Genomic DNA, 14,552 nt, shown 5'->3' with positions numbered 1-14,552 from the left:
ATGTTGTACAAATATGGACAGAGGAACATATAGGTTTCTGCTCCAATTAACAGAACAAAAAGACGCTAGTTTGGCAGAAAGCAGAGAGTTCTAAATGTTTCCAGTATGAAATATCCCAACTCTTGTGCCGTTCTACGGACTCTGATCACATTAGGAATAAAAACTGCTGGTCAAAGATATGAATATCACAGAAATGTTGCACTCACCGCTCTTGCTGCTCTTGATACACCAGCCTTGACTTTTCCAGCAGGTATTTCTCCACATACGCTCTGAGGAGAGAAGACAAATCCCGTGACATTGATTTACACATGTCAACTAGAACCCCTAAATTAGAGTAAATCCCGACCAAAATATACACCAAATGAACACATTAAAATTAAAGAACATGGGTCCAAAATGCATTAGACCCTGAGGGTAATCCATGCAAATGGCAATCATATCCAAACACTCTTTCTTTCATTGTAACAAACACGTATCCCTCACCCACGAACAGTTCCTGTCTCATGGTAGTTGACTTGAATGAACTTTCCAAAGCGGCTGGAGTTGTTGTTTTGTGACGTCTTAGCATTTCCAAAAGCCTAAAACATACAGTCAGAGGAAGGGAAGAAGAGACGGGTGTAGGGAGGATTAACTAGAGAATTAGGAAAGTGAATTACCAACCCACAATGTTTAATTCCCTTCAATTTCCCAATGATACACCTGATTCAATACTCCAAAGTAAGATTTTAGGCTTAAAATAATTGAATCTACTCCTTTAGTGGAATTGTGTTATTCACTAGCTAAGCTTTATTGGTAAATATTCAGAATACTTAAATGGTCACAATTTTTGGAAAAGGGCAAGTTGTTTTCAATTAACTGTATACATTGTTAGTAGCCTTGAAATGACCTTTAAGAATAGTCCTCTTACCTCAAGCACTGGGCCAGCCCCCAGTATGATCTGCTCTACCCCGCTGGCATATCCCTTTTGGCTGAGTGCTGTCAGATGATGGATAAGGAAATTGGTGCTTTGGGTTTTGCCAGATCCTGTCTCACCAGAGATGACAATGCACTGATTCCGTTGACGCCTGAGCATTGCGTGGTACGCAGCATCGGCCACTGCATAGATGTGAGGCTCTCGCTCCCCTAGTCTTCGGTTATCATACATTTTCACATACTTGGGATTATAAATTGGCAAGAAACGGAATGGGTTGACTGCTACCAGGATGCTTCCCACATAGGTGTAGATTTTTTCTTGCCGGAAACGTGTTCGAAGTGTCTCAAGCAATACCCTCTCACTAAGATCCGGTAGAACACACAAATCCTCACATTCTGGTCCCTGCTGTTGAGGAAGAAAACCCCTCTCTACCATCCGCCGACGCTCCTCTGTCACCTTCAACCAGGACTGGAGGCTTCCATAGTGGATAGATCCATCCATGTTCTTCTCCCGAAGGAGAAATCGATAGTCCTCTCCAGATCCACGAGCCTCCAGGGCAAGTCTGGGCCACAGCATCATGCGCTGAGCAGGGTAGTCAGTGGGGTTAAGGATCCACTCCTCCCCACCAAACTCTTTCACCTCCGCCAGCACATAGAACTTGGACCGATCCAATCGCAGTGCCGTAATGAGGGCATCAATGACATCAGCGGCTGTTGTGTGCCACCGGGCGGGCACTGGGCAGTATATGACATCAGGGGAGATACTGCCAGGGTACACCTGCAGAGTGAAATCTTCATCCAGCAGGCGCCGCCGCCCGCCGCCACCCCCCACCTCGGACATGGTGGCACTCCGTGTCCCATCAGAAGAAGTGCAAACCGGTCTTTATCAGAGGGGCGACACCTGTGGATACCAAACAAAGAGATATTAGTGGAAGACCTTGATGTGCTGGATTACTAATGCTCAATTATTATTTTTTTGATCATTATTTTTTTTACTGTGTGTGAAGGGGCAACTAGCTCGATAAAGTTACAGAGTAACCTAATAATATAGTTTAGAAAACATCAAAAGTTCAACCTTTGTAACATCTATTTCAACTGAACCAAAATGAATCAAAACCATAATGTGAAGGGATTTCGATTTGTGCCACAAAAAGGGAAAAATAATTAATTGCCATTTCAAAACAGCAATCATTTTACAAGTGGGTTACCAAGCACATTAGCCATTATATCTTTCAATATCAAGTTGTGTGTGTATATGTAAATAGCAAAAGTACTTTTTCACAACACTAAACTATGCTGCATTGAAGCCCTTTTATTACCAGTGAGCTATTTAACACAACAAGTAGATTAAACAAAAGGGTAGATCATAACCTATCGGTGAATAATTATCAACATATCAAAAGCAGACAATGAGCTCTTAAAGATGTTGCTATGTTCACAATCACGTTATTTTGATACTTTCCAACAACTATTTTTTCCCGTTTTCTCTCTGCAAAAAAGGGTGCAATACTTTTGCTTAACCGTTTTATCTTAGAGGATTATTCCAAGCATCATGACTAATTCAGTGATTTTAAGTGGTTATGGTATCAGTAGTCTGTAAGTGCAGCGTTTCGCTATTAAACACTGCAAATACAAAGTTTAAACCTTTCTGCTGCTGGAGGTGTAACTCCACCAATGGTAGCATTAGTGGGGTGTCAGTGGGTTGCCTGGAATTTAGCGTTCAGGGCTGGCTACTGTCTATTCTATGTAAGTTTCAATGCAGAGAACTGCATTCATGGGCTGAGAACGGTCACCTGACACACTAAGCCAATAAATGACAATGTCTCCGGCTTCTGCAGAAGCAAGAAGTGCGCCACTGGACCACCAGCAAGTATCGAAGCCTGGCGGGAACCAAGGTAAGAGGGCAAACTATTGCTAAACAGTTTGCCCCATTACCAGGGAACTGGACCAGGGTTCTCCAGGAATTAGAACCACTAGAGCGGGCTTCAAGTGAGCACAATCTCTCAGAAAAAAAGTTGTCAACAAATTAACAAAACCATTTTCCCTTATCAAATTTAATAGCCAAGAGAACTTGACAAACTACAGACAACACTTTTTAATGAATTAACGTAAATCCAAAGAGCAAACACGTTGCACACGTGAGCAAGACTAACATTACAAATACCACCCCATGAGCTGATTTGTAAAACCATCACCATCAAATGAATACAAATAAAGAATAAAAAGCAGCAACACACTATTATTATTATTAATATTATTGTATTTATATAGCGCCAACTTATTCTGCAACGCTTTACAATATTGTGAACGGGGGGAGATTTAAGAATAAACTAGACATTTACAAAATGACACAGGAACAATAGGTAGATGAAGGCCCTGCTCAAACAAGCAGTCTAGAGGAGGTGGGGTGTAAAAGCACAATAAGGCAGCGAAGGGGACAGCAAAGAAACAAGGTGGAAAAGTAGCAGAAATGGAGGTGAGAGTGCAGTGTGGCCCTTTAGGAGAGAAAAAGAGACAGATATGTGACATAAAAGTTACTCTAGGAGGCCATAAGCATTTCTGGAAAAAAATCGGTTTTAAGGGACTTCTTAAAACGATTGACGACTAGCGGAAATTGATAATGTAACACATACACATGTGCACTGTACCCTAAACATCTGTTATGAACATGAATAAAGAACTGCATTAATGCCACGCATCACCAACAACAAATTTCAGCCTGAGATGTATGTCACAACAGCACGGTATCAATGCAAAGATTGAGTGATTTGCAAGCTATGCTTTAACCCCTTAAGGACCAAACTTCTGGAATAAAAGGGAATCATGACATGTCACACACGTCATGTGTCCTTAAGGGGTTAAAGCTTTGTTTTGCCACAATGAAATAAAATGTAATAGTAAGTATATAGGGACAGTATCCAAGCACCATAACTACTTCCATAGGCAGATCTAGTACCTTCAGTGTCCCTTTAAGTGATTTAAGTTATGAATGCTATGTTGTCTATCTTCTGTGGCATTACTGGCAGAAAAAAAAGTTTGGTTGTTAGACATAACACTGGTTGTTCGGTACAAAGTTGTTCAGTAAAAAAAACACACACAACACTGGCAGGATGGATTTCATTACATTACTAACACTATTTGGTTGTGCAATTACCATACTGGCCATCACTTTTAATTTTAAAGCTCGGTAAAAAAGCATACAAATACCATTGAAACCCTCCAGGCTTGCATACAAACCTTGTGTATCAGTTCATTCTTATTCAGTAGTCTTTACCAGACTCATCATCCTTCAGCAAACCAGATACTCTTTATTCCAACGCTAAGCAATTTAAACAAAATTAATGTTTCAGTCCTCATGTGAATGTTTTATTGTGAAGGTTGTGCATGATGCATTGCTCCACTCACCCCCAATCTTTATTAAAGCAATATTAGAAAAAAAAAAAAACAGTAACCAGAAAGGAAGAAGCAGGACCTTCTGCATTTTTTTTGCAAAAGTTAAAGCAGTGAATAGATGGGGGGCGGAGCTTGACTCCAAGCGGACCAGACGTACCTGCCAAGAGCTCCTGCGTCTGGGGCCAAGATTCCGGGTGTACTGCCTGACCACTTGGTGACACTGGCTGCAAACAGCAATCAACCTGACCGGAGGACACCACTGGACCCGGGGATACCAGACTCGAGGTTCCCCAAGCTTGTGCTGTCCAAATTGAGGCTTGCGGCCTAAACCAGTGGGAGCCGCGGAGAGACGGCCGCTCTCCCGGTTCTCTGGCTAGCGGAGGGACACTCACACATCGCTAGCCCCCCCCCCCTTTGGACCGGTGGGGGATATCCCGGTCTCTACTGGACACAACGACCAGGAAGAAGGGCAGACAAATCAGCCACAAGCCATACTGGGGTAATCAGCACACGAGGTACTCCCAAGATGGCCGCCCAGCGTGAGCACAAAGAGCGGAACACCCGCACCCATCAAACCGGGCACCCCTTGGTAATATTTGACCACCTATGTGCAGGCTTTAGGGAACTCCTGCAGAGCAGAGGAGCGACTTACCGCCAAGCGGAGAGAATGGTGGCCGAGTGTGTTCGGCCCGCAGCACGACGAAGCTATTACAAGCGAACACCACAAGCACCCAAAATGGCTGTCCGACACTGCAGATACCAGCGGGCCCAGAGAAGAAAAATGGCGGCAGGCACATTAAACGCACCCTCCCACGCACAAATTAAAACACCCGGTACAACGAAACAAATGCAGCAAACAAGAATCTCACCTGTCCCACAATCCGGCCTCCAGTGCAGCACTGCCCGACACTACACAAGAATTGAGGCTAAACAGGCAACAGAATGGCAACAAGTTCCACGAGGTACCGCCAGAGCCGACTCCCGCAGCAAAGCGTGCAAGCCATGGGGTGACAACGGAGATGGACTGAAGCATTCACCTGCTCGCAACCCCCCATCCTTGGGCATTGGCTGAACTTGATAACAATTGGACTGCATCTGAGCTGCAGGTTTACCAGACCCAACGGCCTAGATATATTCTCTATTGTTAATGTTATTTTGCAAACCGATTAGTTAGATTTATGATTAAGTTCAGCCTTGTTCTCACTCTACTGGGCTGACATACCTTAATGCTATGACTAATGTTTTCAATATGTGCACTCTCTTGCTTCACTTAAATAATATGTTCCTTTTTGTGGTAGCACGACTCTGGCCTATGTGACCCATTATGGACGCTCTCCTACCTTGCCGTTCAGAGGGTCTGGCTGACCCGGCTTTAATATGAAGCCACCGGCTACTGTTTAAATGCTATGCAGTCTGCTTAGTTATTGTTTCTTAAACTCTTATATTGAATGTGAATACTATGACCAGTGCAGCGTAACAGGAATAGTAGTTTCAGTGGTTAACATACAGGCTCCTTAAACTACTGTCTCATCCTCAGACAGACCATTACCAACCTATCGTGTCTCTCAATTTATAATGTTTAATAGTGTTTTCCACTTTTGTTACACGGAGGCTTCATAGTAGCTTAGACGTGTCTCTCTATTCAACCCAGATTGTCTCACAAGTCTGATAGCAATAACACTCAGTGAGTTGTCCTCGAACTTCATAGCCTGTATTTAACGTTGCTAAAGTTTCTGACATGTTTGCCTTGCATGAATCTCTCATACTATAAAACTGTGCTGATAGCCTGTCTTCTCTAACTCCTTGAAATGTGCTATTGTTCTGATATTGCTCACCCAAATATTATTATAAAAACTGTGCAGACTAATCTACATGCTACCGAATGGTTAAATGTTTGTTTATATGCTTGTCAAGCTGTTGTGGCATGGCGAGCCCGCTTGTTATATTTTCATGCACGCAAAAATAAAGAATTAAAAAAAAAAAAAAAAAAAAAAAAAAAGCAGTGAATAGATGGCACTAGCGTAACACAACAGCGCCTTTCTACCAAGACGTGAAAGCTTAATTAAAAGTTCTAAGGAGCCTTATGCATCATGTCATCATCATTAGGCCAAGCACTGCTAGTGCCGATATCAACGCACAAAACCGGGTAGAACGAATCTATGCATCGTATAGAAATATTCCCAATCAAATGTGGTCAGGCAATGCCCAGTCATCTGGTCCCAATGCCACTACGACTGGAGGTTCTTTAAGCTTTCTGTTCCTAATATAATTACTCAGACCCCAACTCTGGGAACCAGGAAGTGCCTAGTCCTATAGTCCGAGTTCATCAGAAACCTCTGGGCACGTTCTAAGATTTGAGGACAAACGAGCACGAGTAGATGAAAAGCTGCATCCTTAACAGGATCAATGAGTTGCAAAATCTTTAGGAACCAAAAAAATATAAAAATAAAAAATACATCACATGCTAGGGAAGTTTTACTGCATCCTTTTTTTATGGTTTTAATTTTACCTTATTATTTATTTCCATGTGTTGTGAAAATGCAATAAACTATACATGGTTTTAACAATATAGTAGATTTGAATCATTTTTTTTTTTTTTTTTTTTATATATATTTTCATGCATTTGTTTATAAACAATTTCATAATCATTGCTGCCTAGTAACATCTCTACTGGCAGTCTTCTAAGTCCAGGGCTGAACAATGTTCGGCGTCTCCAAGCCCTGCAAGGAGATGCTGAGCGTTCATTCAATGAGGATATTGCTGACTGGCGCAGCGTTTTGATTCCCTATGGGTGATCTCAGTCATGGCAGCAGGGCCAGCCACGGCGAGAGCACCACAGCGAGGATGAAATTGTGAGTAAAATAACTTATCTCCAAGCTACCAGAGGGTAGGGGGTAGGGGCAGTCACCTAAACAGCTACTCCAGGACTATAGTGTAAGGAATACACAGTTCATTTACGACACTACTACAGTGTTCCTTTAAGGAGCTAAAACAGTGGGCACTGTGATCATAGAGATTAAACTCCTCTCTGCTCCATAATTCACAAACCATTGAAATGACACATCACAAGAGAATGTACACACTGCTTGACTCAGAATTGCGCTCAGGGTGTCTTCATGTCTACTGTGTGGCTGTGTGGGACGGCCATAAGGTCATTGTCAGAGACAATTACATAAAAATAGCAACTTTTTTTTATTGGCAGTATAACAAATATACTCATACAAGGAGGGGCCGGGGCCGGACCACCATGCTGAATGGTCGCACAAGGGAGTAGCTCCTTCAATCTCTTATAACATCAGCATATAGATCCTGATTAAATACCCACCTGACGACTGGCAGCTGTGGCCCATTGCAAGAAGGCACCCTGGTACCGAGGTGAGGCTTGCTGAGGGGTTCTAGTCCCTTGGAGGGAAGCTCCTTGTCGCCCAAGATGAGGATTACCCTGGCAGTGAGTGGGATGGATGGCCGCTGTCCCGCTATCCTGCCTACCAGCTCCTTGCCAGAAACACGAGGCTGAGTGGAACTGTCCCCCCCCCCCCTCTGGACCGGTGGGGGTGATCCCGGTCCCCACCCCATGGCCCCTGTGATCGTGAAGACACCAGCACCCCAGGCTGCAGCTGTGTCGACCCAAGGCTCTGAGGCCGCAGTCAAAATGGCGGCGATGACATGCTGAGCTACATGTGCCAAAGGGAAGAATCGCTTCAATACTAGCGACTTGCCGAAAAGAAAACTGTGGATGTCTGCTCAAAGGAATCTACACAAACACCCAGCCCGATACCTACTGCACACACTCCACCTCAACATCGGGGTTCCAGCCACAGGTCAAACAAGATCGCAGCGGAGAAGCCGGAGATGAATCCAGCCGACACATGCAGCACAAGGTTACCAGATGGCGCTGTTTATAACACCTACCCGAACACCTGGCTCCCAGCATGAGACACCGCTCCAGCATCCCAGATTTGCCTGCAGTACCTCCTGGATAGCAAGAAGACCACAACACTATGGTCGGCTACCTGCAGAAGGGAAGCCGATCCAGGGGATCACCAAGATCACTCGGAACTATGACCTGTATGCGGAGGGCATAGGCTGAATCTGCAAGTTGAACATTGCCACTTTGACAACTGCCTAGCACACCACCACTGTCTTACACCTCACTATGCAGCTCTTCAGCGTATGTCCAGATCTGTTTTTCCAAATAGGCCCATGCGGTGGTAAAATCTAAGGATGTACACCTACCTGTTTAAAGCATCTACTTAGTTTGGTTTATGATTTCTCCACTGGGGTTGCATTATTATTTTGTTTACACCTCTTTAACCCCTTAAGGACACATGACGTGTGTGACACGTCATGATTCCCTTTTATTCCAGAAGTTTGGTCCTTAAGGGGTTAATAGCCTCCACCCAGTCAGAAAGATAGACATGTTCATTAAGTAACATCCCTATGTCCAAGAGATTAATTTAGATTACCTCAATTGTAATGTTTGATGTTCCTCTGTCTCTGCATGGAAACCTGGCGACTACAGATTGCCTACACATGTTGAAATGCATTGTTGTCTCTCATACTCACAAAAAAATGGTGCAGATTAAGGTTGCCTAGCAGCAATATACTCTGAGAATTTTTCTTACTGTGTTACATTTATGCGCTGTTGTGGCAATGTCAGCATTTTTTGTATTCACATGCACTACAAAAATAAAGAATTAAATAAAATAAAATACTCATACAAGAGGTAAACTACTGCCCATTCTAAAGTAATTTAAAGGAACACTAAAGCATCAGAAAAACACACATGTATCTAGCCCCCCTTGCCCTCCTAAATATAATAAAATGCCACCTATATTCCAGTCTGCTGATGCTGGCTCTGCTCCTGATCGGCCTCCTTGGCTGACATCATCAGAAATTATGATCTTAAGCATTCACAATGGTTTCCCATTTAAAAAAAAAAAAAGCATTGGATTTGCTGAGATTGTCAATTCTGATTATCTCAGCCACAGATGTGGGCTGGGGGCAGATCCAAACTCCACCCTGGCCAATTAGCATCTCGGCATGAGATGCATTGAATTAATGCATCTCTGTGAGTAAACTTCAGTATCTCCACGCAAAGGGTGGAGACACTATATGTCAATGCTGTACACTTTGCAGCATTGCCCCAGGAAGCACCTCTAGTAGCCATCTAAACCTAGCATAGAATTCAAGAAGAAAGGCTAGATTTTAAAGAAACACTATAGTCACCTAAATTACTTTAGCTAAATAAAGCAGTTTTAGTATAGATCATTCCCCTGCAATTTCACTGCTCAATTCACTGTCATTTAGGAGTTAAATCACTTTGTTTCTGTTTATGCAGCCCTAGCCATACCACCCCTGGCTATGATTGACAGAGCCTGCATGAAAAAAACTGGTTTCACTTTCAAACAGATGTAATTTACCTTAAATAATTGTATCTCAATCTCTAAATTGAACTTTAATAACATACAGGAGGCTCTTGCAGGGTCTAGCAAGATATTAACATAGCAGGGGATAAAATCTTAATTAAACTGAACTTGCAATAAAGAAAGCCTAAATAGGGCTCTCTTTACAGGAAGTGTTTATGGAAGGCTGTGCAAGTCACATGCAGGGAGGTGTGACTAGGGTTCATAAACAAAGGGATTTAACTCCTAAATGGCAGAGGATTGAGCAGTGAGGCTGCAGGGGCATGTTCTATACACCAAAACTGCTTCATTAAGCTAAAGTTGTTCAGGTGACTATAGTGTCCCTTTAAGTGAGTGATCTAAGCTGGCAAAATAATGGTGATTTCACGAAGGAGAACACGGATTGCATGATAAGAGGTCAAAATGTAAAAGCTTTCTAAACCAATAAATTTATATCTTAAAATATGTCATATTTATTTGGGCAAATTCTATGGAAAGTAGGTCAACATAGAGATCTCAGACTAACAAGAGGGTGGTCACTCATTACAAAATAAGCTTTTGCAAACGGTCAGGGAGAGGCCTTCAGGTGAAATACACATGTGAAAAATGATCTTCACCACACATGAAAGTCTAATCTGGGGAACAAGTTCTTTACATCATAACCAGAAGTAAAAAATTTAGACATGAGAGGTCAAACAATCTTGTTTTCAATCTGACTAGTTTTCAGAAAAATGCTACGGAAATCCTAGCACTTGAACACGACTTGCAGTGAAAAGCCAAAAATAACATTACTAATCCTTTTAGGTTTACATTAAAAGCTACCCAAAAATAGTCAGGACAGTCGAAAGAGAAAATAGGTGTATAATTATCCTTACACTACCTTTATCCTCAAACCGTAACCAGGTTCATCTCCGGTTGTGTAACCCATGGATGGCTCCACCACCCACACACGCAGACTAGAAACAGCACAGCTAGTGAAAACGTCCACCAGAAGAGTTTTTTTCTTTATACAGTCTAACAGTAGAATGCGGATAATGACAAATGTAGCTTTTAAGAAGTAGCCCAATGTCTGCGCTTTGGATCCTACAAGATTATCACTGCACCTGAGCCCTTAGGGCTAAGTCCCATACGTTTTCAGAGTATGAGTGATGAGGTCAGGAATAGACTAGTCAGGGCATAGAGAAACCTAGTAGCTCAGACCCACAGGAACCTCTTTAAGCCCTTAAGGACACATGACATGTGTGACATGTCATGATTCCCTTTTATTTCAGAAGTTTGGTCCTTAAGGGGTTAAATAGGAAAAGTAAAAAAATTGTTTAGCATTTTACAAAAAATATGCTGGTGACAAATTCTAGAAATTACAAAAAATTTAGAGAACACTATAAATCAGTTATTTAAAGGGACACTGTAGGCACCCAGACCATTTCATTTAATTGAAGAGGACTGGTTAAAGTGTCCCTGTCCCCTTAACCCTGTAAGTGAAAACACTGCAGAGTTAGGACAACCTCTAGAGTCTAGAGGCGCTTCCTAGATTTTCATGGAGTTTAACGCCAAGAAACAACAATGGATGTCGTCACGCTTTGCTTGATTCACGGTTTTTCTATAGGGAAAGTCTAGAGTGCATGCGGCACTTGACACGCATGTGCTGTAGGTACTCCATCAGCGTGACGTCACAGGAGAAGGATATCAATTCAGCGCAAACAGACATTGGCTCTGGATTTAAAGGAATCTATAGTCACTCAGTGATATCTCCATAGGAAAGCATTAAGGCATGCAAATTAGGCTCCCCGTTAGATGACGTATGAGGAGGCAGAGCGCTGGCCCAGCACCGAGAAAAATTGGTACTGGAATCGGGTGAGTAAATAAAGTTTTTTGTTTTTTTTAACACTTTACATGTTGGTGCAGGGGGGGACCAGAGGGCATACTATAGTGTTAGTAATATAGTTTTGTATTCCTAATGGTATGTAGTGTTCCTTTAATCTTACATCCCTTATAGAACTATATCAAATGGTGTTCAATGTACCTTGCAGGTTACTCTTATATTTTTTATATTTTACTTAAAATGTGTATATAACACCAAAACACCATTGTTCATTTATATTTAGTTTCGTCTTTTTTCCATGTACTGTAAATGCTAATTCACAAATATTTGTTGTTTCTTGAAATAAAAGATGATCAGAGCTTTCAGTAAAATATGAGTTGGAAGGAATTCAAAGTGAGTTCGGTGCCTGGCGAACTCCTGATAAGAAGTCCAACTGTTCAAAAACAGTTTCATCACTACCTACAATGTGGGAGCAGCGGGCACTTCTGAAACCATAACCACTACAGCACACTGTAAATGGTTATGGTAATGGAGTGTTCCTTTGAGAATTAAAGGGATCATAAAAAGGCACATCAAACAGCACTGGTAAATTGTCCTTTTAGTAAACAACCCTGTAATAAGATACAGCTCGCTGCACAAGTATGCCTGTGATTTAGAGAATATAAAACCAGTGCAGGTGGAATACCTGTGGGGGAGGGGGACCCTACTTAAATGGATATGAATTCTGTATTAGAAAAGTGCCATTCTGTCTGCTGTAACAAAATTCATCAACATTTTTTCCCCTGAGCAACTGGAGAAAATGTCTTCATAAAACGCGTGTTCAACTTACCGGTACAGGAAGGAAAGACCTGCAACGTAACGTTCCAATTATGAAGAATTGCTATAATGGACACCCTCGGGGCGACATACCACTAATAGCGAATTCCAGGATTTTTAGATAGGGCTACTTTCCTCCTAAAATATCCCACCTGAACTACTGACTGAAGGTCTCGGTAACAATTCTGTATTTTTGTCTGTGGAGTAACTACGTATGGCTTATTGTTAGCGTCGGCAAAAAAAAATTGATGGGACATTAATGCAAAACTAGACTAATAATAGACAGAAATGGGATATCCATAAGATTTCGAGAGCAACATGTATATTTTTATTTGTTTTTCTTGCTAGGGAGGAAAACCCTTTATTTATTTTCCCCCTAATAGCGATTCTTTGCCTGCAGTTAACCTGCACTCAACATATTCCCAAATGATTTATAAATACAATGTTTCTGTACTGGGGAGTGGAAATTGAGCCCAGGTGAATTGGCCTATAGCCCCCACAATTTTTTTTTTTTTTTTTTTTTTTAAAACCTATGTACTATAGCACCACCCACCTCGCAGAGGCCCTGTTGATAAATTCACCGAGAACCAGAAAGCAACATAACACATGCTGAAAAGTTTGACATTTGTACAGGAAGATGTAGTTCTTACAGTGGCCAGGTCCGTAAAATATTTCCAAAGACACGAGAAGGTAGAAGAGGCACTATAAAACATAGTTGGTAGGGGGGCGGGGCCTGACCGCCATGCAGAACAGCCGCATGAAACGACAGCTCCTGCAATCAGGCAAAATTTAAAAGAAATTAAGGCTGAACTGGTACCCTCCTGACTACCAGAGAACGCGGTCCGACACACGTAGGGACACTGGACCTGGGGAGAGGCTTGCACTCCGTGTTTTAGTCCCCCAGAATGACTCATGTCGTCCGCATAGGATGAGGCCTACTTAGGCGGTGAGCGGGGTAGACGGCCGCTGCCCCGCTATCCCGCCCGACTGAATCACACCAGCACCCTCGAGGTCACGGAACAGGTCCCGTCTCCCCCCCTTAGGGCCGGTGGGGGTTATCCCGGCCCAAGCCCCGACATCCCTGCAACAATGGCGAACCTGCGGCAAAGAAATGTCACCACGCTGCGGATGAGATCCTGAGCCGCGTGCAAAATGGCGGCATACTCAATTTCGATCGCTCATACCAAGAGGCATGCAGACTCCAAACTCCACACAGTGCCCCGCAGGAGACTGACAGCGTGGCTGGAGAGACTCAATCAGACAGGGCCCTGAGCTGCGCCCACTCAACCCCCGCCAGAACAGATCCGCCAGCAGCCGGGACCCAAAGGGAGACACCGGCAAACAGGGTTCAGCGGAAGCCCACACGGCTCCCGATCAAAGAACTTACCTTCGGGCTGGCCCGACAAGAGGCGACACTCTACAGGACTCCAGCCTGATATACCTTCACGACGAGGTCACAGCACTCGACGACAGCATGTCCACAAAGAGGCAACAGCTCACACGAACTCTCCGCCGCACAGTCGGAATCCCCGAGCAAAGCAGCCTACAGCCAGAGGTGGACACTAACGGCAGGTCCCTGGATATCTGCCACCACGCTGTAACACTTAACATCGTGCAGAGTCCTAACCTTTGCTCTGGGCTCTCCCCTTCTGATATATGACCATTGATAACTGCTGTTTGTAATAACCGCATGCTCTCCATCATGAACCGTGGATCAGCATATCGGGGCGAGATTCCTCTACATGCCGCTTGATATAACATTGGGGAGGTCTCTGGGGCAAAATAATCATATGTTACCAATTTAAGCACAAAGTTATGTCCAGCCTGCAATTTACACTATGTTGGTTTCTGTTGGAATTATTACCTTTGCCTCCCAGCTACTAACCATATAGATTTAGCTTAAAGCGACATGCAATCACGTATACTATGCCTAGTCAGACTAGACGCATGTCTCACCACATTGCTAAACAGGTTACCGTGTACTTACTCAAACAGCCTTGTTCACATAATGTTACCATCTGCCTTGTTGCACCATTTTGTCGACCCTCGACTAATCTTACTTAACAAGACCATATGCCATACCAGCATGATCAATCTGATGTTATTCTAATGTTAAACTATAACCTTTCTAAAATCAAAAAGTGCTGTTCATCTGACATGTAATATATGCTGCTGGATAATCTTTACTGTTACCAATTGCAATG

The 14,552-nt window shown here is 43.1% G+C and overlaps 1 protein-coding gene across 6 annotated transcripts in view; it reads right to left on the bottom strand.

Moving 5' to 3' along the window:
• MYO9A (myosin IXA) overlaps positions 1–14,552 on the bottom strand; it is a 126,024-nt gene that overhangs the window by 79,106 nt on the left and 32,366 nt on the right. For 5 of the 6 annotated variants that reach the window (XM_063449381.1, XM_063449386.1, XM_063449385.1 and 2 more), the window contains exons 2-4: positions 908–1,813; positions 484–578; positions 207–269 (exon numbers count right to left, since the gene is read on the bottom strand). In XM_063449381.1, the coding sequence (XP_063305451.1) occupies positions 207–269; positions 484–578; positions 908–1,753 (1,004 nt within the window). In that variant the 5' untranslated portion in view covers positions 1,754–1,813. Of the gene's footprint in view, positions 1–206; positions 270–483; positions 579–907; positions 1,814–4,149; positions 4,170–14,552 lie in introns of those variants that run through there. The other variant, XM_063449383.1, reaches the window with a different exon arrangement.

Source organism: Pelobates fuscus, chromosome 3 (genome assembly GCF_036172605.1).
Source record: "Pelobates fuscus isolate aPelFus1 chromosome 3, aPelFus1.pri, whole genome shotgun sequence".
NCBI classification, from domain to species: Eukaryota; Metazoa; Chordata; class Amphibia; order Anura; family Pelobatidae; genus Pelobates; species Pelobates fuscus.
This window is presented reverse-complemented; position numbering and strand designations above follow the sequence as displayed.